Below are 22,574 nucleotides of genomic sequence, written 5' to 3'. Positions count from 1 at the left end.
CCTAAGGGCAGCACAGTGTAATACTTTCAGTTGTATGCAAAAGTCTGGGCACCCCAGTCAAACTACATTTTCTGCTGATTTTCTAAGTGAAAAAAAGAACACACTCCTGCATATTTTAATGCACAATTTCTGTTTATCTGTTGGATTTAACATCATAAGTGTCACAGTTGGCTCCCCCCACTACTCCATGTGCTTTTTCTGTTTACTTTCTGATTGTCCACGTGCCCCTTTGTTTTGATCTTCCACATGTTTTCTTTGTTTTAGTTTCCTAGTACGGCCCCTTATTTTGTGACTCCACCCCTGATTGTCGCCACCTGTTTTCCGCCTGTCCTTCGTTATGCCTTATGCATTATGTTTTATAAGCAACATGTTCTGCGTTCATTTTCACAAGTCTGTCCCTCCTGCTCTTCGTGTCGGCTATATGAACCTGGAACATTATGACCCTGATTTTGTATTTGCCCACAATAAAAGTCGCTTATCTCCGTATATATGCGTCCGCTTCCTTGCTTCCTTGCTATAGAAAGACCAGCCGCCAAAGGACGCAGCGAGTAAGCGGCACACTGGCATGTGGCTGTTCCGTTGGGACAAAACTCCGGCTGTTTGCACGCAACCCGAGTTACCCGCGTCCCAACGCCACCACGCCATTGAGAGCAAATCCCCTGGCACTGAGGGAACAAGAGCATCTCGTCATTCCTGTAGGAAGGCGAAGGAACATCCCGTCTTCAGTTTGGACGACGAGAGCTCAGGTAAGTGCCTTGCGTCTGCCCATCTTGAGCAAGACGTGGTTAGACGGATGGAGCATACAGATAACCGGTACTGGGGTACTCGGTTCATTTTCAAGCGCCACTGCGAGCTCCCCATAGCTTGAGTGAACCTTGGGAACGGCCGAGAGGGTCCCTTTCTGTGTGTTCCTCCAGGTTGGAGCAGCTGTCCCCAGCCTGAGTTCCTGATTCCGTGGCCACACCCCACGGCATTCCTGATTCCGTGGCCACACCCTGTGGCATTCCTGATTCCGTGGCCACACCCCGTGGCGTTCCTGATTCCGTGGCCAGTCGTTGCAGGCTTGCCTGCCTCTGTGGACGTCGTTGCAGGCTCACCTGCCTCCGTGGACATTGTAGCCCCTTTGTTTCCGCCCGTCCCGCCCTCGCCTGTGTCTGTTCCCCGTGGGTCTCCTGTTTCTCCTGTGTCAGCTGTTCCCCGTGGGTCTCCCAATTCTCCCGTGTCGTCTGTTCCCTGTGGGTCTCCTGTTTCTGCTTCTGTGTCACCTGTTTTGTCTGTCCCTTCGTTTTTGCCCTCGTCTGTTCCTGGTGTGGTCTTGTTCCCTTCTGTCATGTCTGTGCCCGTTCCTGTTCCTGTTGTTCCTTTTGTTTCTGTCCCAGTTTCTGACTGTGTGTGAGTTTCTGTTCCAGTTTCTGTCTCCTGTTCCCTGTCTTTTGCGTGGTCTGTGGTCCGTTCTTGTTTTCTGTCCTGTTGTGCCTCCAGTCGTCTCTCGTTCGGCATCGTTTTGTGTTGTGGCTCCTCATCCTCCCTACGTTTTTTTGTCCTCGTTCTGTTGCTGTTTCTTCTGTTCCTGTGTCTGATGCTGTGTCTCCTGTTTGTCTGTGCCCTTGTCTTCTGTTCCTTGTTCTCGCGTTCCATCTTCTGTTCCTTGTTCTCGTGTCCTTGCTTCTGCGCCAGTTTCTGACCCTCCTTCTGCGCCCATTTCTGCTCCTGCTTGTGTTCATGTGCCTGTGCCTCCTGGTCCTGTTCTGTGTCCTACGTCTGTTCCTGTGCTTATTCCATTCTCTGTTCCTCGTGTTCCGGGTTCTGTCCTTGTTTAGGTCTGTCCGTTTTTGGGTCCTTGTTGTCTGTTTGTTTTTTTTGGTGCACCTCTGAGTTGTGCCCCTTTTGGGGGGGTACTGTCACGATTGGCCCCTCTCAGTCTGGTCCATGTGCTTTTTGTTTACCTTCTGGTCTTCCACATGCATTTTGTTTTGGTCTAGTCCATGTGCTTTTTGTTTTGATCCCAGTCTGGCCCCTTGTTTAGTTACTCCACCCCTGATTGTTCCCACCTGTGTTTCCACCTGTGTTTTGTGATCCATAGTAAGCCCTCATGTATTTAAGCCCTGTGTTTTCCCCTGCGTTTGCAGGCATTTGTTTGTCGTTAGATGTCTTGCTGGTCTTTGTTTGTTATTTTTCATGTTTGAAGTGTGATGTGTTATGTTTGATCTTTCGGCCTTGTTGGTTGTTTGACCCATTTACTTTCAGTATGTCCGACTGTTGTTCTCTCTGCGTCGGCTCTTTGTCCATAGACCGTTATGACCCTGATTTTAGATTTGCCCACAATAAAAGTCACTTATCTCAGCACATGTGTCTGACTCCTCACTCCCCGGTGTTACAATAAGAAAAAAACAACATAAATGGGGCCTAAAGTTGTCGCACATTATACATATATTGTTCAATGTTAACACTGTGTTTTCTGTAGAGAATGTGCCAACTTATTTTCATTAAACAGACAGATAGAATGATATTAATCCCAAAAAGAAATTACAGGGCCCAAAGGCAATATGCACATCACTAGCATATTCCCATTCCTATGTTTGCATACTCTAAAGCAGGGGCCAGCAACCCAAAAACTAAGAGCAACTTTGTCCATTCAGCACAAATTAAACCACTTTGGGAGCCCCAACATTTTATGTTCATTTTACCATCTTAGCTGTAAATATGTCTCAGTATGTGCTAGTATAGGATGAAAAATATCTTACTTTGCTCTGCTTTAAGCTTCAGCTTAACTAGAGCCACTTTTCTCGCATCTCTGGCAGGAAACTTTTTCCGAAAGTAGAGCAGTTTCTTTTAAAATGTCTCTCAATGTTTGACACTGAAGTCAGCTGCTCATTCTCTAGCTTGGGGAAATTCGACCTAGAATCTGACTTCAGCTTTGTGAGTTTTTAGTGTTTGAGAGTCTCTTGTTACAGATTAAATGTTCAGTAAACCAGCTAGAGTGATTATGAATGCTAAGTTCATTCATTTATTAGAATTTTTAAATGATCAATGTTTATGTTAAATCTTTCTCTTTGCCTTTTTGTTAGCTACTAGTTAGGTGAGGCATTGCTGTGGTGAATTAGTAACAAAAAATAAATTTCATCTTCAAAAGTGGTTCTTCTACAGCATCGCTCCAAAGAACTCTCGCCACCTTTAAGTTTAAGCGTACAAATGCAATGTCATTTCCTCTAAAGGAGGTGGTTTGGGCACTTCACAACAAGCAAAAGCAAGGAGGACCCAGCAAAAATTAATACAGGAGGAGGACTCCTTTCACTCCTCTACCCGATTTCAGTGAATGGCAATTGAGTGAATGAGAGGAGATGAGTGGTGGGAGCCTCTTGAGGTGATGAGAAGGGGTTAAGGAATGCTCTGAGACCATGCCAAGCAGGCAGGTTCTGTTCCGAAAAGCCTAATTGAGAGCAGACTGAAAGACTGATTCTCAGGGGAAAGGAAGAGGTTCAGCTCTGAGCCAGAGGTTCTGATGGAAAAGCACCGAGCACCATGTCTCTCACAATTCTGTGGACAGAAATAGAATACCCAAGCGGCTACCAGGTTGTGACTTGTCAACATGATGTTCATAGTCAAAATCATTATCAGCAACTGCAAGAGTTTTGTCTCCCAAGAGACAGGGGAGAGGGGGGTGCGGGGGGGATTTTTAAGTGAAGCACATGTGCAAACAGCGAAAAGCCGTCAAGAGTCTGGAATCACTTGCCATATTTACAATTTTTTATTTATATGTAGCCATGGGAAAAATGTGGGTCACATTACATGTTTTGTTGATTTTCTGAGTGAAAATAAGTTAAAACATCAACTAAACTGCCAATTTCACTGCAGATTTAAGTGCTCAATTTCCATTCATTTGCTGAGTTTATGTTCAACATATCTCATAAAACTGACATATATAACAATAAATATGCCGTAAACTTTGCAGAGGCCACATTTTGTTTTATTTTTTTCCCTCAATGTGTTAAATTCGGCAAATAAACTGATTATGTATTAAAACGTGCAGAAGTGTGTTCTTTGTATAGGATGTGTTCACTTATTTTTACCTAGAAAATTCAACTAAAGCTTTTTACACAACTCTATAATAATAACTTCTCAACTGTGAATTTAAATACTATAAGTTTTTCACCAAATAGTTTTTACTGATGCTTATTTCAATATTTAACGAACTCTGTGAACAAGAAGACTAAAATAATTAATTATATATTGTAATTAACTACTTTTTCGCAAGTTATTTGACTTGAGATTTTGATCTCCAGTTTTAAAATATGATGAATTTTAGAAATTGTTTTTTCAACAACTTTGTTGAAAAATTTTGTTAGCAAATCTGAATTATTTTCTGCAACCAAACTGAGTCCAAACCTTTGAATACTTGTGAGCTGGTAAACTTCACATTTCCTAGTTTTGGTAGCTAATACTTTTGCCGAAAGTTTTTCAAGGTCCTCAGAAATGAGTTCAACATACTGAAGCTCTTTCAGTCGTATGAACAAAACCGCCCTTGGGGGGCTGCACTAGGTTCTTGTTCTTCTGGCGCTCAGTCAAGACCATACGAGGACAAGACAGGGTTTGGACACAAAAGCCTTCTGCCCTGTTTCCCTCCAGAAGGAGCCCAACCGGGATGTGTTGGCAGTGTGGGAAAATGTGTGGCAAAGCAACTTACAATAACCGATGCCTTCACTTTGACCTCGGCCATTTACTGTACTTTAGGCTACATTTATACGAAATGATAGACGACAAATGCTACTTAACCAGAATTAACAAGTATGCCATCGGCACAGTTGCATAATCAAAAGGGCTTCATTTTCTAGTCAAACAGCCATTAAATACATTTTTCAGTTTCAGAAAAAACTAATTTACACAAAAGCCTGTGTCACTCTTTACCTTTCTTACAGCTTCCATTTCCAATTTTTCAGGAGACTCACTTTCAGTTTCTCAAAGAAATCTACAGACACACCTCCAAAGTTCAGTCTTAGAAGCTGGCTGAACATTTTCTGAAGTAATCAAACACATTCAGTGATGCTGAGGTCTGGACTCTGGGGTGGTCAGTCCATTGTTCAGCTTCTTTGTTTGATGTGTCTCCTTTTCTCAGTGAGGCTTCTTGACAGCTACACATCCTTTCAGACCCATAGTGCTGAGTTGTCTTCTCACAGTGGAAAAATGGACAGAAACACCTGTGGATGTTTTCAGATCTGAAGCAGCTTGATTTTCTCCTCTTTAAGTGCTGTTTAACTGATGGGGGCAGATCTGGTGTCTACCAGGTCTTCTGGGTGGTTGTTAGGAGCCATTTTCTCTGTTGCTTTTTTAAATTTTTTGAACTGCAGTTCTGGAAACAAGTAGATTATCTTACATAACATCTCCTCAGAAATAACCAGAAAATGAACAACTTATACTTCTGACTGGTAATGAATTAAGTGAAGAGTGAGACTTAGTGTGCAGTACTACATGTTCTCTTGTCCATTCTACATCCTGTTTATTCCAAAGCAAATTTAAATGAAGTCTGTTAACATTATTCTCTCATCTTGACCCTCACTGGAGTAAAGAATGCAGCAGATTAAAAACTACAACACAAGCCTGTTACATTAGCAAGAAGCAAGAAGATCCTTTAATCCAAATGTACTCCTCAGCGTGAGACTGGGGAAAGCTTACCCGCCTCCTAATTCATATCCTTTTCAATTAGTCCAATAATATGATTACATATACAAAACCACGGCCAGCGGGCAAATCCTCTGCTTGGCATTCAGAAAGCATGTGTGTAGTTTTTACAAAATGAATGGGACAATGCTGAGACTCGGCGCGAGTCGCTCAAACACTTTCTTCCAACTCTCCCCGGGTGAACGTTTAAGCCCTCAAATTCGCAGGTCAAACCCCACGCCATAAATCTACTGCCGGCCTATGTGAGAATCACCGGCACTCACAAACGGCCACAAAAGGCCTGTGGCGAACAGCTTAGCAATGCCCCTTGAATGCTCCAATCTGCATAGTGGTCAAACAGGAGGAAGAAAGCGTTTCGCTAGCCGCCATAATTCCTCACAGAAGGGAAGAGGCGAGCGGAGGGACTCTGCATGCTCCTCATGAACGCTCTACTTTCTCCCAGTGAATACAGAAATCAATCTTGGACTGGCTGCTAAAGCCTCGCCATGAAGAAGCATTCTTCCCCGTTACTTCATGGCCAAACAAAAGCCACTTCAGGAGATACAGGCCTCGCTGCCGAGCTCTTTTCTCCTGGACCTGTACAATGTGAACCCATTTATTTTTCCCCACACATCCCTCTTCCTTTTTCCTCGCTTTCTTTCTGGCTCATTGAGTCTGTTAGACATTCTTAAAGGCTGCTAAAAGAATAGCATCCAGAAGAAGGCTTGTGACTGAGTTTCGTCGATTGGCAGAGGCATGAAAGCCCTCATAATGCAACAGACTGTGAGTACAAGGTGGAGGTAGAGGAAGGCCAGGCTTGTATTTTGGTTGCACATGTGTTCACAACTTTTTTTTCTTCCATTATGTAGATTTTTTTTTGTAGTAGCATTTGTTTGAATCATTTACTGATCTACATTTTCTTTTACCTTTGCTGGATTGTGACCAACTTAAAAGACACAGACTTTTCAAGATTTCTACATAATTCAGTGCCTGAGATGTAAACAGAGTGATTCAGAGTGGTTTGGTGTGAAATGGATCAGATTTCTTTACAGTGGTGGTGATAGGAACCAGGAGTCACCGTGACTACAAGACAAATATAGACATTTTATTTACTATCCAAACCACTAGTGAACCTACGTGCATCTTTTGAGTTTTATATGGAATGTTGATGATGATATATGTTCCGCTCCAATAAAAATGGATAAAAAATTTAGGTTGAATGTCAAACCCTTCTCAAAACTATCGCAAAACAGTGTCTCAGACATCAAGCAGTGTATTCATAACCATTTCATGTAGAGGTGGATGTCTGGTTCCTATCATCACCACAGTAATTCTAATTCTAAGTTCTCTAGAACAGAGACTTTCACACTAAACCACTAAACTAGACTTTGTTTACATCTTACATCTTTTTTTACAGTAATTTACAGTTATAGTTACAGCCAGTAGCTATATATGTTTTTGAATTATGTCTAAAACTAATGTAAAATTAATCATATTCATGTTGATGAAGTCTACATTCCATCATCTAATTCGTCATTGAATAATCTTAAATGCTACACAGGACCATGACGGCCCTAAAATTTAGTGGTGGGTGATATTTCAAAATTATCATTATTATCATTATCTCAATACTTCCAGACATTTTCATTATACATGATACATATAATATGTAGTATGTAGTGTCTGTGGTGGGATACATTACAACAGACACAAGAAGAACCATCAGTCACAAATTTTAAAAAATACTATGAAAAACTATTAATACAATGATTTTAATGTAACATTTCTTACACTTTACTGCAATAAATCCAGTTAACACGACTAATTATGCTCTCTCTATAATGAAACATATAGTTAGTCAGCGTACAGTTTAAATATGATACTGTACAGCATGTTTTGATGTCTGAAGTAATTTACTAATCTACTAACTCTCATCTTCACACAGACACTGTTCAAGTTTAAAGAAAAATAACACATTTTTTTTACCTTGCCAGTTGATTTTGGGCCTTTCCATATGCAGAAATAACATATGATCCAAGCCACAAGCAGGCACAGGGCAAGCTCCCAGCGCAGCTTCCCAACCTGCTCAATTCCACCGGATATACTGAGGACACGGCGCCTGAGGAGGGAACAACATGATAAAATTATGAGCAATAATTCATAGTTTTATCATTTATGATAACAGTTTGTTTTAACAAACACATATTGGGGGTTTAAAAGGTCTTGTTCTTTGTTCAATAAAGCCTGATATGGTTTAGTCATTATGTATAAAAATGTATTCATCGATCTGCATTTGTACATATTTAGAGGTGTGTTATGTGATAATTGTGCTACTAGTAATAATAAACAGTGAATACTTTGAAATTACTGAGCATGAATTATGACCTAAATTCACATCTTTCTAGTGCGTAATTGGCAACGTTTTATTCTTATTCAATCCAGTTTATTACTATTATGCTAGTAAAAGGCTACAAATCACAAAATAAGTCTGTTTGTATTACATTCTATGCTTATTGCTTATATGCTTATGTAATTGAAAAAAATAAGTTAAATTTGTCACATTTAGTAATTAAAATTGGTTAAACTTAAAATTTCCAGCTTGCATATATTTGGCTTTTAATGCCATGTTTACAAAAAAAGAGGATAAATTGACTTGAATTGAAACGTAGCACGTTTTAGCCTCCAACAAGTGATGAAGCAATACATAACAGGTCACATGACTATCTAGAACCTACAAGATTTGAATGCTGCCAAAACACTAACAGTATGTGAATCTACATAAAATATCAGGCTTAATGGTTTTCATAGCAACATCATAAAGTGTTTTATTGTGCATTATAATGGCATTTTTAGTGATTTCCAAATAATACACCTCCAATTATGCACTAATACAGGTCACTATGCACAAACCTAATGCTAAGTGAATAAAATAGAGTTACCTCATTTACATTTAGCTATGCAGAAAGGAATAACTGGTTAATTTGCTCAGAGGTTAAAGGTGCTCCTTTCTTGGATCTTAGCCAAATGAGAATCAAATGGAATAAAAGGCCCCCACCATTCCACTTATTTAATAAGGTCTGAGTAAAATTAGCTTAATGACTTTGAAATTACAGCACTTTCTTCCTGATATACATGAGGTTAATGCACTGAAATGCATGCTTTCTATATTTTGTCAGGTATAATCAGCTCCATAAATCAAAGCGTGTTGATTCCTCTGATAATTAGCGAATGGCTGATGTGTGAAATATTTGCTTAAAACCTGTCGCCCATCTAATTTTGATGGGGCACATGTTAGATGGATAGAAGCCATGATCCTGTCTTAGCCCTTCCACCTGCTGCCATTCATCATCTTCGACATGTTCTTGGGTGCGATCCAGCGCCGGGCAGTGCACCCCCATCAGAACCAGCCTACTCTATTCAGTCTCAAGACTGACAACCCCTATCCCTCGCAGCGCTAGGGTCGTGACTGGTCAGTACAGAGCCAGTCTGGGCTTTCCACCATCTAAGAACTTTCAGACTGCTAAGGCCTGGCTGCTTCCTCTCTGCTTGGCCTTGGCAACCAAACAGGAATTCTGTGCTAAAAAACCAGCCAGCTGGGGCCAAATTTGTGTCCATACCATTTCTAGCTGTGCAAGTGCCCTTTTGATGCTTGTTGACAACGGCAATGCAAAAAGAATGACAAATTATCACTGAAAAAGGTTACGTAGTACTGCGGAATAGTAAGCAGTGGCCAATGGCTCAACAGATGTGCTGTGCCAAAAGCTGTCTGGCAAGCTTGCATGTTACTGTGTTTTGTGACTTCCTTCGCTTTTATATCGAAGACACCAGATAGATTGTGAGTGGAAGTTGCTTGAAGTCCTGGAATTGGCTTCTCTAGGGAACAACGCTGGTGTGAAGTTATCGATTCCCCAGTGCTTTTATGTAATACTACTGTCTAAAAAACAGAAGCGTCTCTATTTTTTCAATTGTTATTTTTCAGTATTTTTCAGAATTGTTCATTTGAGTACAGTGTCCTTTGCATTGTGTCAAATTATAATGAAGACTGAGCCAGTGGGAAAAAAAATTATCTTACAAGTAAAGAATATTTTTGTTTTTTCCTGTAAAGTTATTATTTTGGAGATGCTTGTTTTTATGGATGGCAACACTACCTAGAACTTAGGGGACTGTAAAAGAAGATGTTACCCAGTGCTTCGGCTTAGAACAGTTCATAGCAAGCTTACCTTTCCATATTATTGAGCATGCTGTTATTGTTTTTTTCTTTTCTTTTTTTAACAGAATTTGAAAATGCCCACTGTCCTTTACAATGGTTTCAAAAGTCAAAAGTTACAAAGTTAAGAACGTTTTCCTTCTCCTGTAAAGTTACCATTGAAAAGATATGAGGTTTTGGTGCAACAGTGACAATATGCAATGCCAGCTGTAACTAGAGCAACACGCTTGATAAGTATGACATTCAAAATGGAAAACAATATGTTGCTTTTAAATATTCAGTAACCTCTACCTTCCTGGCAAAGCTTTGGTAACAAAGTTCATACTCACTCCCAAAACTCCATGACGGGCGAGGTGGCGTAAGGGTTGCTGAGGTTTGCGATGCTGGCATTGTTGAAATCCACACAGTTTTCTAAAAGACAACGCATTACACCAAATATATAGAATATACTGAGATTTGGACTGTTGTTAGTTTGAAGTCTTACATCAGTAATGCTATGCTAGGAAAATCTAAAATGTAGAACTACTTAAAGCATAAACATCAGTGTCATATTAAAAACCTATGGAATGCACTTTGTTTTTTGATATCATTTGAAAACATCAGCCCTTTACACACTGTATGAATATTTAGTGACTAAGACAAAAGCTCAAAAACTGCTAAATAAAAGCATACAAACTTTGGTTTGGTGTGAAATGCTCCGTTCTAGAAAAACGAAGTGAGTCAGAAATGTTTACAGTAGTAACCTTCACAGAAGGTTATACGTGAAATGGTTATGAATACTCTGAGACATTGTTTTCTGATAGTTTTGGGATTAAAACACATTTTTAAAAATCTATTTATGGTGGAGAGATACATGTAGGGCAAAATGGTCTCATCATCAACATGTAACATAAGAATTGTTGTAGTCTGGGCGACCCTTGGTTCCTATCACCTCCACTGTAAAAAAATCTGAACCATTTCACATCAAACCACTCTGAATGTCTCTGAAGAAGTCAATATAGCAAGCAGCACTTGTGTATATGCTCCAATCTGAAAATATATAGAATATTAACTTCCTTACTTCACACCTAAGTACACACATCCACATTTCTCCGTGCAGAAATCACTGAATACTATTTTATTAGTAGTAACGCTCCTCTACACATGAACTGGCATACAGATGATCCTACCTGTGTTCCAATAATGGCCACAGGCGGCCCAGGGTAGTTCCGTTGTGAAGCAATTGACCAGGTAGAAGATCGCCCATGCCAATATGACCACATAATAGACATTCAGGTGAGCTTCAATGACTTGGGTTGCATATCCGATACCTTACATAAACATAAAGAACACAAAGATATCCACTGAGAAGTAGTCTTAAGCATCTGTTTTGTTGATTTTCTAAGAGAAAATAAGTGAACGCATCCTCTGTACAGGACATCCTCTCTATATTTTTATATTACATATCCTCCATATGTTTGTATATTTACATATATTATTATATTGCTGCTGTTGGAACAAAAGCTCATATCTCCCATTTTAGCAGTGTTTTTAATTTGTGACAATGTGAAAATGCCTGTTGCCCTTTACATTGTGTATACATTTCATGATGAACAGACCAAAATAAACGGCTAAAAAATAACTGGAAAAATGTGTGGTTTTATTAATTTACATTAAAAGTGAATTTTTAGTAGAAATTGTGCACTACAAGTTGTAGCATGGATGTGTTAATTAAAAATCGTTTTACAATTAGAAAACATGTAGTCTGTCCAAAATATCATCTGGACTTACCTTCAAAGAGTGGGCACACTTTTCGCCAACATGTGATGCCCCCTTCACTGGTGAACTGGCCCAGTGCTGTCTCCAGGAAGAAGACAGGGATCCCACAGCAGACGAAGAAGATGACATAAGGCACAAAGAAAGCACCTGCAAGTGCAAGAGTGTCACCACAAAGCTGTGAGTTACTGTCTTTTGGCTGAGACTGACTCACAAGTGTTGGAACAACTGCAGCCTTGCCAAAAGTGTGAGTTATATTACAACGATAATAGCTTCTCTACTCTTCTTTATGCCTTTTCATTAGACAGACAATGAATAGTCAGATGTTAAAAATGCTGATTCTTAAGCAGCAGCATGACACCCAGCTTAACGTTCATGATTAGCAATGACAAGAGGAAGATCTGATTTATTTAAAAAGCCACTGTCACCATGTTGTATTTTGTACTGGCTTTAAAGCTTAAACTGACATGACTGAATACGCCATCAGTTCACTCAAAGTCCACAGAACACACCCCCGGTCAAGTTCTTTCACTGTGTCATATAACATGTTAAACCGAGATGCAAAGGTCTAGGTTCTATGAGTATCTCATGGTCAATGTTTAAATAGCAGCAGATGCACATTAAAAATATCAAATATTGACATTCCTGTATCGGTGTGCCTCTTACATACCACAATACTGAGGTCATATCTTGGGAAGCACTGGGCCATAAGCGGACCTTACATGTGTGGTGATGGAGGAACTACTAACCGGGGCAGTAGGGGTTGACAATATCACGATATTTTATCATTATTGTGACAAGTTATGTCACAATACACTTTTCTGAGCACATTGTGTACATCGTCAGTATCTTAAAGAACATTGACTGCCTATGTGTTTCGCTACAAAGAGAGGAGAATTAGGCCAGTTTAACTAGATTAATTAGTGCAAAACAATGAATAAAAATCTCTGTAGCTGTATGTTTATTGTTATTGTTATTATTATTATTATTGTTGTATTTCTATGTGCCGCTGGCATCTATTTTGTTTGTTCCGACTTAAACCTCGGAAAAACTAAATATTGTGATGCATGTCATGTAAAGCTGTACAATATTTCACAACATGCTGAGCACATTGTTGATATCACCTGTACTTACAAATCACTTCCCAGTAACATGTTTGGCTACAAAGAGAGCACACTTATTCCTGTTTAATGGGATTTAGTGCAGCAATGCGGGAAATGTTCAATGCAAGTAATTTGACCCATAATTTTAGGTAGTATTTTGAAAATTTTGCACTGCTTTGTCTGCTCTAACTTATTTTAAACGTCAGGTAAAAATTAACATCATAACACATTGTGTGTGATAAAAAACTTCCTGAAGTATCACAGTATTACATTTTGCCACCTCCAATATCCTGCCTCGAGTATCGTCATGCACACACTGCTGTATCGCCCACCCCTACAAGGCATGGGACAAACTTTCAAACCCAGTGAGTGTTTTGACAGCTGGAGAAGCAGAAGACACAGCAACTGGCAGTGAGATGCCTTGTTCTCTTGGTGCACAGCGAAATCCCAAATCCCTCCTGCTCCCTCCCCAAGAGCTGAAAGGACCAGCCGGACCCTAATGACCACTTTGTGTGTTAATTCAGGACTGTAAGTGGATTCTGTTGCCTTTACAATGGCTTTACAGAGGTACCCGTCCAAGCAAAAAGGCTTCCAGTCATTGTCAGAGTGTGGTGAAGGGAGCCCACTCTTACCTCCTCCGTTCTTGTAACAAAGGTACGGGAACCTCCACACGTTGCCAAGTCCGATAATCTCTCCGGCCACTGACAGCACAAACTCAATCTTATTGTTCCACTGTCCTCTCTCGTTCACCACTTTCTTGTCGTTGCTGCGTACCAGGTTGGTGTTCGAAGCCTCGGCGTCCATCGCGTCGTCCGCTTTGCCATTTATAATGGGAATAGTCTTTTCGGCTGTCATGACGTCCTAACAGCCTGCAACAAATCGATTATTAGAGCCGGCGTTGAGGCACATGCCAATACTGAAGAGCAAATGAATCTTTACTTCAAAAAATGTCTTCGGGCGGTTGTGTAAACGCATTACTTGTTGGATTAAAAAGGAGAGAGAGGGAGAGAGAGGGGGGGAGAGAGGAGGAGGAGGAGGAGGAGGAGAAGGAGGAGGATGGGTAGGAGTGGAGGGGAGGGGTGGAAGTAAAGCGGGAAAGTGAAAAGGCTCGTGCTAATTCAGTTCTAACACCGGGTGCTGAGGGAACACGTCTGAGCCTCAACAGCGGCAGGTGAAACTGTTAAAGGGCAATTCCACCCAAATGTTGAATGCCCTGCATAATTCAGTGATTGAGATGTGAATAAAGAGTGGTTTAAGGTTGGTTCAGCTGTCTTTGCAGGGGTGGTGGTGATGGGAATGTCTACAACACAGATATAGCCATTTTATTAACTCCAGAAACCACCAGTGAACCTAAACGGGTCCTCTGAGCTTTATATGGCATACTGGTGGTAAAATAGTGGAAAAGCTGAAAAAGAGTTTTATTATTATTATTATTTTGCCCCACAACACCCCTCCGCTATAAATGGCATAGAAATAATCGATTAACAAGGTGTTTTAGGCTAAAAGGTTCTCGCCAAACTATCGCCGCCTCGGTGGAAGCGATACGGCAGAGCGATACTGATATAAGACTAACAAGGCCCAATCCCATTTCACCCCTCGCCTCTACCACTTGGCCCTTAGCCCTCTGTTTTGTGCGGTCACGTCTAGAGGTAGGGTTGAGATAGAGGGGTAGGGCGAGGGGTTAAGGCTACATGGCCCTCCAAACGGAGGTTTTTCAGAGACGCGCTCCAAACAGTTACGAAAAACCAGCAAAATGGCTGCGCGAGCGACCAAAAAATCAAACAAATGTAAGTATTTTGTACGTTAAAAATGACAATAACCATTGTATTGTCTTTAGTTTAATGTTGTTTCAATGTACTATGGTCGTTTTCATCATAACAAGCACAAAAGATAATAGCATACTAAAGTTTCGTTAGCTAGCTAACTAGCTTCCCCGTTCCACCTTAAACACTCCAGCAGTGTTGACGCCTGAAGCACCAGAAAGTAACTGCTGCACCATTTAAGGTGGAACGGGACAATTTTAACCAGAAGCTGGTGAATAGCTGGCTTTAGCTTCGTATCACCAAAGAATTAGCGGTGGACAATAATAAATAATTGTCTTATACCCCTCTTAGAAAGCATATGATGCCCTAAATGTAACTAAAGCCCAGTAGTGAGGTCGCTGAACTTTTCTCTTCTCTGCAAGTGACCTGTTAATGAAGCAGTGTTTCTTTTTCAATTTGAGGGTTGTCCCGTTTCATAGGGCAAGATTTTCCAAGGGTTTAGGGTGACACTCGAAAACAAGGCGGTTTGGGTAAAAAGAATAAATGGGATTGGGCCAAAGACGTTAATAAGTTAATAACCAAAGCTACCACTCTGTTTTACAAGCCTGGTACAGCTCGTTTTGGTTCTTTCCTGCCCTTAAAATGGAATTCCATTAATGTTTCCAGATTTCTGCAAATGAACACTGAAGATATTAAGATATGCATTCATTTAGAGTGGACTGGTGTGAAATGCATCATTCTGGAGAAACTTAACCAACTGACAGTGGAGGTGATAGGAACCAGACATCTGAAGAGCTTAGAGGCTCTAAATGCTCCCTCGTAAATGGTTATGAATACGCTGCCTGACGTCTGAGACGATAGCTTTCAAATAATATTTTGGCCTAAAATGTCTCGACTTTGTAAGAGATAACATTAAATTCCTAGCCTTTTTACATCCTAAGACTTGTTACATGAACTCCAGTGCAAACTGGCTGATCTATTCTCAGGTTATAGTAATATGTAATATGTATATGTATAGTATATGTAATAAAACTCTGGGCCCACTCAAAAAGCGATAAAATTTATTCAAATTTCAGCCAAAGAAGGCTTATTTTTTTAGCTGATAGCACTGCTATTAAAACTGCTAATAAAAAAGTTTTATTATTCAAAAATACCCAAAAGGAAGCCAGTATGCTATTGAGTTAGGTGAGTAACAGAGGCTGCTTCTTCAGAGGAGCTAATGAGCTTAATCAGATGCTGATGAGGACACTTCTACACAAGGTTTTTTCTCCTTAGTGGCCAGTGTGCCAAAATGCTATTTTACCAGATAAATATATTTTCATTGTAGTTAACATCAGCTAGAGCAATTAGTAGTAAAGTCTTGCTACCTTTGACAACTTTTGACAGTGTGCACATGTTTATCCTATCATGTTTCTTAGTGGAAAAGTGATATTCAATTTATATACACACATTTATAAACACAGTAAACGTCCTAAGAGTGATTTCAGTATTACTGAATACTGGCACCTCTGATGATTAAGCAAGTACTCAAGTAGCCCTGCACATCCCTACTATGACAGTGATATAATGCTCATTGGCCATCAGCTAAATCACCAAAACTGAAAAGCAGTATCACAGTATGTAATATCAAAAAGTGCTAGTGTAGATGATGTAATCAGCAGGCACTACTGTATTTGACAGTGCTTTCTTTAACAGTCCCTTATGTTTTAGGTATTAACCAGACATGTATGAGGTACAAATTTACCAAACTTACAAATCAAATCACATAGAAAGGCCAATCAGGTTGTAGATATTAACGGGGTATGTGTGCAGTAGGAACATCACAGTTCCATGTAATTATTAAGCAGTGGGTAGTTATATGACGTAAAAAGACTGTTCACAAATGAAGTACAAAGAGACTTAGTTTATTACCTGAAAATGAAAATGAATCTGGGCTGTCAAAGAAAGCAACAACTCTTACTGTGGCTTTAATAAACTTTGCATCTTTGTACTGTTTTCATCATTTGTGCCATATAACTTATCAAGTGATCAAGCTCATGTTCTGTATGAGTGTGTTGATGTTACACTAACTAAATAAAGATTTTTCTGTATGTTCCTCATCAGCTTAACAGCTAGAATGTGCTGTTTGAGTGTAATGTAGTTAGGCTGTCTATCATTTTCTCCAGAATAATTAAACAGCAATTTGGACTTACTTAGTAATCATCTAGAACCCCTATTGGATATTTCATTGTAAATTAGTTAAACTGTTATGGAACTCACTAAATAAGTATCTCGTACGTACCTGATTAATATCTAGAACATAGGGGACTGTAAAAGAAAGTGTTACCCACTGTTTTGGCGTAGAAACAGTTCATAACAATCTCATCTTTCCACATATTATTAAACATGTTGTCACTGTTAGGGGGTGTAGGGGGGTGTAAAACTTGTATCTCTGTTACAGTTATTGACTCGAAAAAGCATCTTTCCATTGACCTCCATTCAAAGTCAATAGCATTTTTAAATTCTCCCGTAAAGTTACCATTTCGGGGATACGAGGTTTTGTCACAACAGAAATAATGTTATTTCATGCATTTTGCATATTTGATATGTTTATTTTTACAATCGACTGAAGGACTGAACCTCAGAGAGTATCACACAGATTCTAGAATTCTAATACAGTAGAATCTTTATATGGATTATAACAGCAGGTCTCTTTGGTTCTCACTGCCTTTTCTTCCATCATTCTGAAACTTAAGATAACTTTGGATAACAACCAGCTTCAAGTAGCTAGTCAACAAATGTTTCCTCCATCCAGCTTTAATGAGTATCATGGATTAGTTCACACTTGATTGCTTCGTCTCTCAGCAGGAAGAATTGCGTGGATGGCAAGAGACCCCTCGGTCCCCCAGTGTTCCTTGTGCCATGGAAAAGGGTGACCCAGTCACTATGCGCCGCTCAATTAAGGGTCAGTTGTCATTTTAACTTGAAAGAAGCAGGACACTGCATAGAGAGTGGCCACCAAAGATGTTGGCGAGCACTCTGTTGAGTCAAAGCACGTTGATGTCTGCCATACTGTCACCTAATATGAGCTGGTGGGGTTTTCTGCCTAATCAAGAGAGCTATGATTGTTTTTTTATTAGCTTATTATTATTATTATTATTCTCAGTTAGAGCATTACTGTGAGACTGCTTAGTGAGAGAAAGAAGAGAATAAGGACAAACTAAACATGTGCATGTTTTTTAATCGGAAAGAAAGCTCCATGAGGCAAACAGAAAAAGGTAAAAAGCTTTTATTTCACAGCTTGACCAATGTGTGACCGTCCTTCGGGAACACTATCGCTGCGGCGAGATGTGAGACGAGTTAGGATGGAGACGTTGCTAGGATACAAGTGCATCACTTTCTTTTTTTCTTTTTTTTTTTCTGCTACAAGAGTAAATTGATGTGTCCTCCTTTGCTTTCACGTTCCTTTCCTTCAGATTGCTGATATATGTATATCATTTAAAGGCCCAAATCCTATAGCAACCCTGTACCAGTCATAATTCATTTTCCAGGCTATGCAAATGTATGTAAATGAGCTCTGTTCTGATTGGTTGCCATGTATTGCAACTTATTTGAAAAGCAGCTTGACCTAGAACACTCCTTCTAACCTCATGGTTCTATTGTGGGCAGGGTTAAAATATTGTATGCAGATTTATGTAAATGTCTTGGTTTTTGTGACAGTCATTTTTGCTTAGTTTTCGTAAATGGACTGAGGACTGAATGGGGCATTTTGAAACTTGCAATATTTACATACTACATCAAACACTTTTTTCCCAAAGGCAAAGGAAAACTATCAGATTCTATATAGATAAAAAATCAGATTCTATGATTTCCTTTAAAGCAGCACATGTATGAATTTGTGAAGCACATAGTGGCATTAAGTAATGAAATATATACTAAATAATGAAATATAGGAGTGCAATGGAACAAAATGTACTCCAAAGTTTCCAAGCCTCCCAAGGATTACACATTTATCTCCTTCGGGAGGCGCTGTGAGCATTCAGCTTTTCTGTCCACACTCAGACATGCACTTTCCTGGTGGGAGGCACTATCCCACTCCAACACCAGCGCACAAATCAGCTCTTACACAACAAGAGGGCAGAGAAAAGTCTTGTACTTAAATCTGGACTGCTGGTCTCAAGACCAGCTCTGACTGTTCAGCTTTAGAGTCAGATTTGTTAGCCTGATTACTGGACAGCTTTTCAGCGGAGCTGACCCCATTGAATAGGAAGCCTTCAGACACATGCCAAATGAACAGGAGAGAACAGGGCACTATGCATTTGAGTTTTTTCTACAGCATTTTAAAAGTATTTTAGGAGGATTCATAGTTTTTTTTTTTACACAACCTGCACATCTGCTAAAAATGAAAATGTAAGCTTAATAGGTTTGAGCTCCTACTGTCTATGAACTGTTCAGCCAAAAGTGGAGCGTGTGCAAACGTTATAACTTACTCCACTGGTGGGGTTAATGGTTACAAATAGAGGGGTTAGTTCTATCACTAAAAATCGATGCAAAGAGCAATTAATTCAATACAGTTCTGTGTTTGAACTAGACAAGTTTTACAGGCTAAAATCACGCAAATATATTAATCAAAATAATTAGAATTAGAGACGAGAAGCTGTCAAACACTTTAAATATAAGCACAAAAAACTGAAATGCAATAAATTTAAATGACATCTGTGCATAAAACATCCCTATAATAGGCTCTTTTGAATATAATGAGGAATATGCAGTTTGTACATTGTTTACTTTGGGGGTCTTAGTGTTAAACTAACCCTGCCATTTGGAGGCTGTGCTTTAGCCTGGCTGCTCTCACTGTGAGCTGTTTATATGTAGTGCTGTATTACAGCCACTGAGAGGAAGATTAAAACAGTGTAGTAGTGAATTCTGACTTACACGCAAAGCTCAGTAATCAAAAAATTGACTTTTATGGTCTTCAGATTGAATCTGGAGAAATATCTGTCTGATTGCTGTCAAATTGCTGCTATAAGAATGTGAGAAAATGACTATGTTGAGCATGTTATACTGCAACCTATATAAAATATCCATGTTACATTTTGCCCCACATTAATTTGTGTCTCACTCTCTTATACACCATACTTAAGAGTGGTGACCTTAACCTCATGTGTGGCTGCTTCTACTGGTCAGTACTTTTCTATAGAGATCTTAAAGCTATGCACAGTTGAACACCTGTAGCATTTGGATAGTTTTTGCATTCTGCCAAAATACTGTATATACAGACATTTGTGCCATACTCAAAAATGTGTTAGGTTAGGTTTCCAAACAAGTAAAATGATCTGCAAATGAAACAAGATACCAGATAAAATGACCTAAATAAGTAAGATGGCATAAAAATAAGGCAACACTTTATTTGGATGATCCAATGTAGATGCTTTGTAAATGCTAAGCATATCTTTATACTTTATTTATTACATTACATGACATTACTTATAATAAGTAGAATATCCATCAAAAAATCTTAAGGTTCAGTGTGAAAGAGTTTATTAAATCTAACCCTAAGCTTAACCTCAAGACAAAACCTACATCTACTCCAAACCCTAAGCCTAGCAATAATGTTGTTGTTAATCAACTGAAAATCACTGTCACGATTGGCTCCTCCCACTCCATGTGCCTTTTTGTTTTGGTTTGTCCATGTGCGTTCGTTTTGGTTTAAGTCCTGCCCCCTGTTTGGTTGCTCCGCCCCGATTGTGTTCACCTGTCCCTCGTTACCCTTTGTTATTTAAGCCCTGTGTTTGCCCTTAGTGTTTGCCGGTCTTTGTATGAATGTATCGGTCTTTGTTGTATGTCCTTGCCCTGTTTGAATCTGTCTATAGTTTGTCATGTCTGAACCCCGATCTGTCCGTATTGGCTTTTTGACCCTGGACCGTTTTGACCACGACCCTGGATTTGCCCTTAATAAAAGTCGCTTACCTCCGCACATGCGTCCGCCTCATCGCTCTGCGTTACAATCACCGTAAAGTTTGTTAATGCTTTAGGTATCTGTGGAGCATCTATAGGGAACCATCCAAATAAAGCGTGACCAAAAATAGGTTAATAATCTTGAAATATTGTAGCAAGATGCAGGAAACATTGCACTTTAAATTCCAATGCTCTTTTATTGAACATGTAGCAAGAAAGAAGAGAGAAGAAGAGTTTTATGCGCTTAGATATAATTTTTTGCAGTGTGGTTGTCGTTTGAGCAGTTTGTTGTCATGCACAATAGAGATCATTATCCCGTCAGTGAACAGTAGCTCATCAACAGTAACCTAAAAAACATTGAAGTTCAAACACATTATGGGGGCCAGTGTACATCTACAGGAGTTCACGGTATGATCATTACAGATCTAATTAAAATCTTTTGGCATTATTAATACAACCCCAATTCCAATGAAGTTGGGATGTTGTGTAAAACATAAATAAAAACAGAATACGATGATTTGCAAATCCTTTTCAACCTACATTCAATTGAATACACTACAAAGGCAAGATATTTAATGTTCAAACAGATAAACTTTATTCTTTTTTGCAAATATTCACTCATTTTGAATTTGATGCCTGCAACACATTCCAAAGAAGTTGGGGCAGGGGCAACAAAAGACTGGGAAAGTTAAGGAATGCTCAAAAAACACTTGTTTGGAACATTCCATAGGTGAACAGGTTAATTGGAAACAGGTGAGTGTCATGATTGGGTATAAAGGGAGCATCCCTGAAAGGCTTAGTCGTTCACAAGCAAGGATGGGGCGAGGTTCACCACTTTGTGAACAACTGCGTGAGCAAATAGTCCAACAGTTTAAGAACAACGTTTCTCAACGTGCAATTGCAAGGAATTTAGGGATTTCATCATCTACAGTCCATAATATCATCAAAAGACTCAGAGAATCTGGAGAAATCTCTGCAAGTAAGCGGCAAGGCAGAAAACCAGCATTGAATGCCGTGACCTTCGATCCCTCAGTCGGCACTGCATTAAAAACCGACATCATTCTGTTACGGATATTACCACATGGGCTCAGGAACACTTCAGAAAACCACTGTCAGTGAACACAGTTCGTCGCTCCATCTACAAGTGCAAGTTAAAACTCTGCCATGCAAAGAGAAAGCCAGATATCAACAACACCCAGAAACACCGCCGACTTCTCTGGGCCTGAGCTCATCTGAGATGGACTGACGCAAAGTGGAAAAGTGTCCTGTGGTCTGACGAGTCCACATTTCAAATTGTTTTTGGAAATCACGGACGTCGTGTCCTCCAGGCCAAAGAGGAAAAGGACTGTCCGGATTCTTATCAGCGCAAAGTTCAAAAGCCAGCATCTCTGATGGTATGGGAGTGTGTTAGTGCCCATGGCATGGGTAACTTGCACATCTGTGAAGGCACCATTAATGCTGAAAGGTCCATACAGGTTTTGGAGCAACATATGCTGCCGTCCAAGCAGTGTCTTTTTCAGGGACGTCCTGCTTATTTCACTAAGACAATGCTAAGCCACATTCTGCACGTGTTACAACAGCGTGGCTTCGTAGTAAAAGAGCGCGGGTACTAGACTGACCTGCCTGCAGTCCAGACCTGTCTACCATTGAAAATGTGTGGTGCATTATGAAGCACAAAATACAACAACAGAGACCCCGGACTGTTGAGCAACTGAAGTTGTACATAAAGTAAGAATGGGAAAGAATTCCACCTACAAAGCTTCAACAATTAGTGTCCTCAGTTCCCACACGCTTACTGAGTGTTGTTAAAAGGAAAGGTGATGTAACACAGTGGTAAACATGCCCCTGTTCCAACTTCTTTGGAACGTGTTGCAGGCATCAAATTCAAAATGAGTGAATATTTGCAAAAAACAATAAAGTTTATCCGTTTGAACATTAAATATCTTGTCTTTGTATTCAATTGAATATAGGTTGAAAAGGATTTGCAAATCATCGTGTTCTGTTTTTATTTATGTTTTACACAACGTCCCAACGTCCAACCCTAATTACAAAAAAGTTTAGATGCTGTGTAAAGTGTAAACAAATGTAAGTAAAACAGAATGCAATGATTTGCAAATCTCATAGACCCATATTTTATTCACAATAGAACATAGA

The 22,574-nt window shown here is 39.7% G+C and overlaps 1 protein-coding gene across 1 annotated transcript in view; it reads right to left on the bottom strand.

Annotated features, from left to right (window-relative positions):
- Positions 1–13,727, bottom strand: part of slc6a11b (solute carrier family 6 member 11b) — a 48,414-nt gene extending 34,687 nt beyond the window's left edge. Inside the window, exons 1-5 of the mRNA XM_017704749.1 lie at positions 13,353–13,727; positions 11,633–11,767; positions 11,032–11,172; positions 10,192–10,273; positions 7,642–7,774 (exon numbers count right to left, since the gene is read on the bottom strand). Of these exons, the coding sequence (XP_017560238.1) occupies positions 7,642–7,774; positions 10,192–10,273; positions 11,032–11,172; positions 11,633–11,767; positions 13,353–13,575 (714 nt within the window). The 5' untranslated portion in view covers positions 13,576–13,727. The remainder of the gene's footprint in view (positions 1–7,641; positions 7,775–10,191; positions 10,274–11,031; positions 11,173–11,632; positions 11,768–13,352) is intronic.
- Between the last annotated feature and the right edge of the window lie 8,847 nt (positions 13,728–22,574).

The sequence above is a fragment of the Pygocentrus nattereri genome, chromosome 21 (assembly GCF_015220715.1).
Source record: "Pygocentrus nattereri isolate fPygNat1 chromosome 21, fPygNat1.pri, whole genome shotgun sequence".
Classification (NCBI taxonomy): Eukaryota; Metazoa; Chordata; class Actinopteri; order Characiformes; family Serrasalmidae; genus Pygocentrus; species Pygocentrus nattereri.
This window is presented reverse-complemented; position numbering and strand designations above follow the sequence as displayed.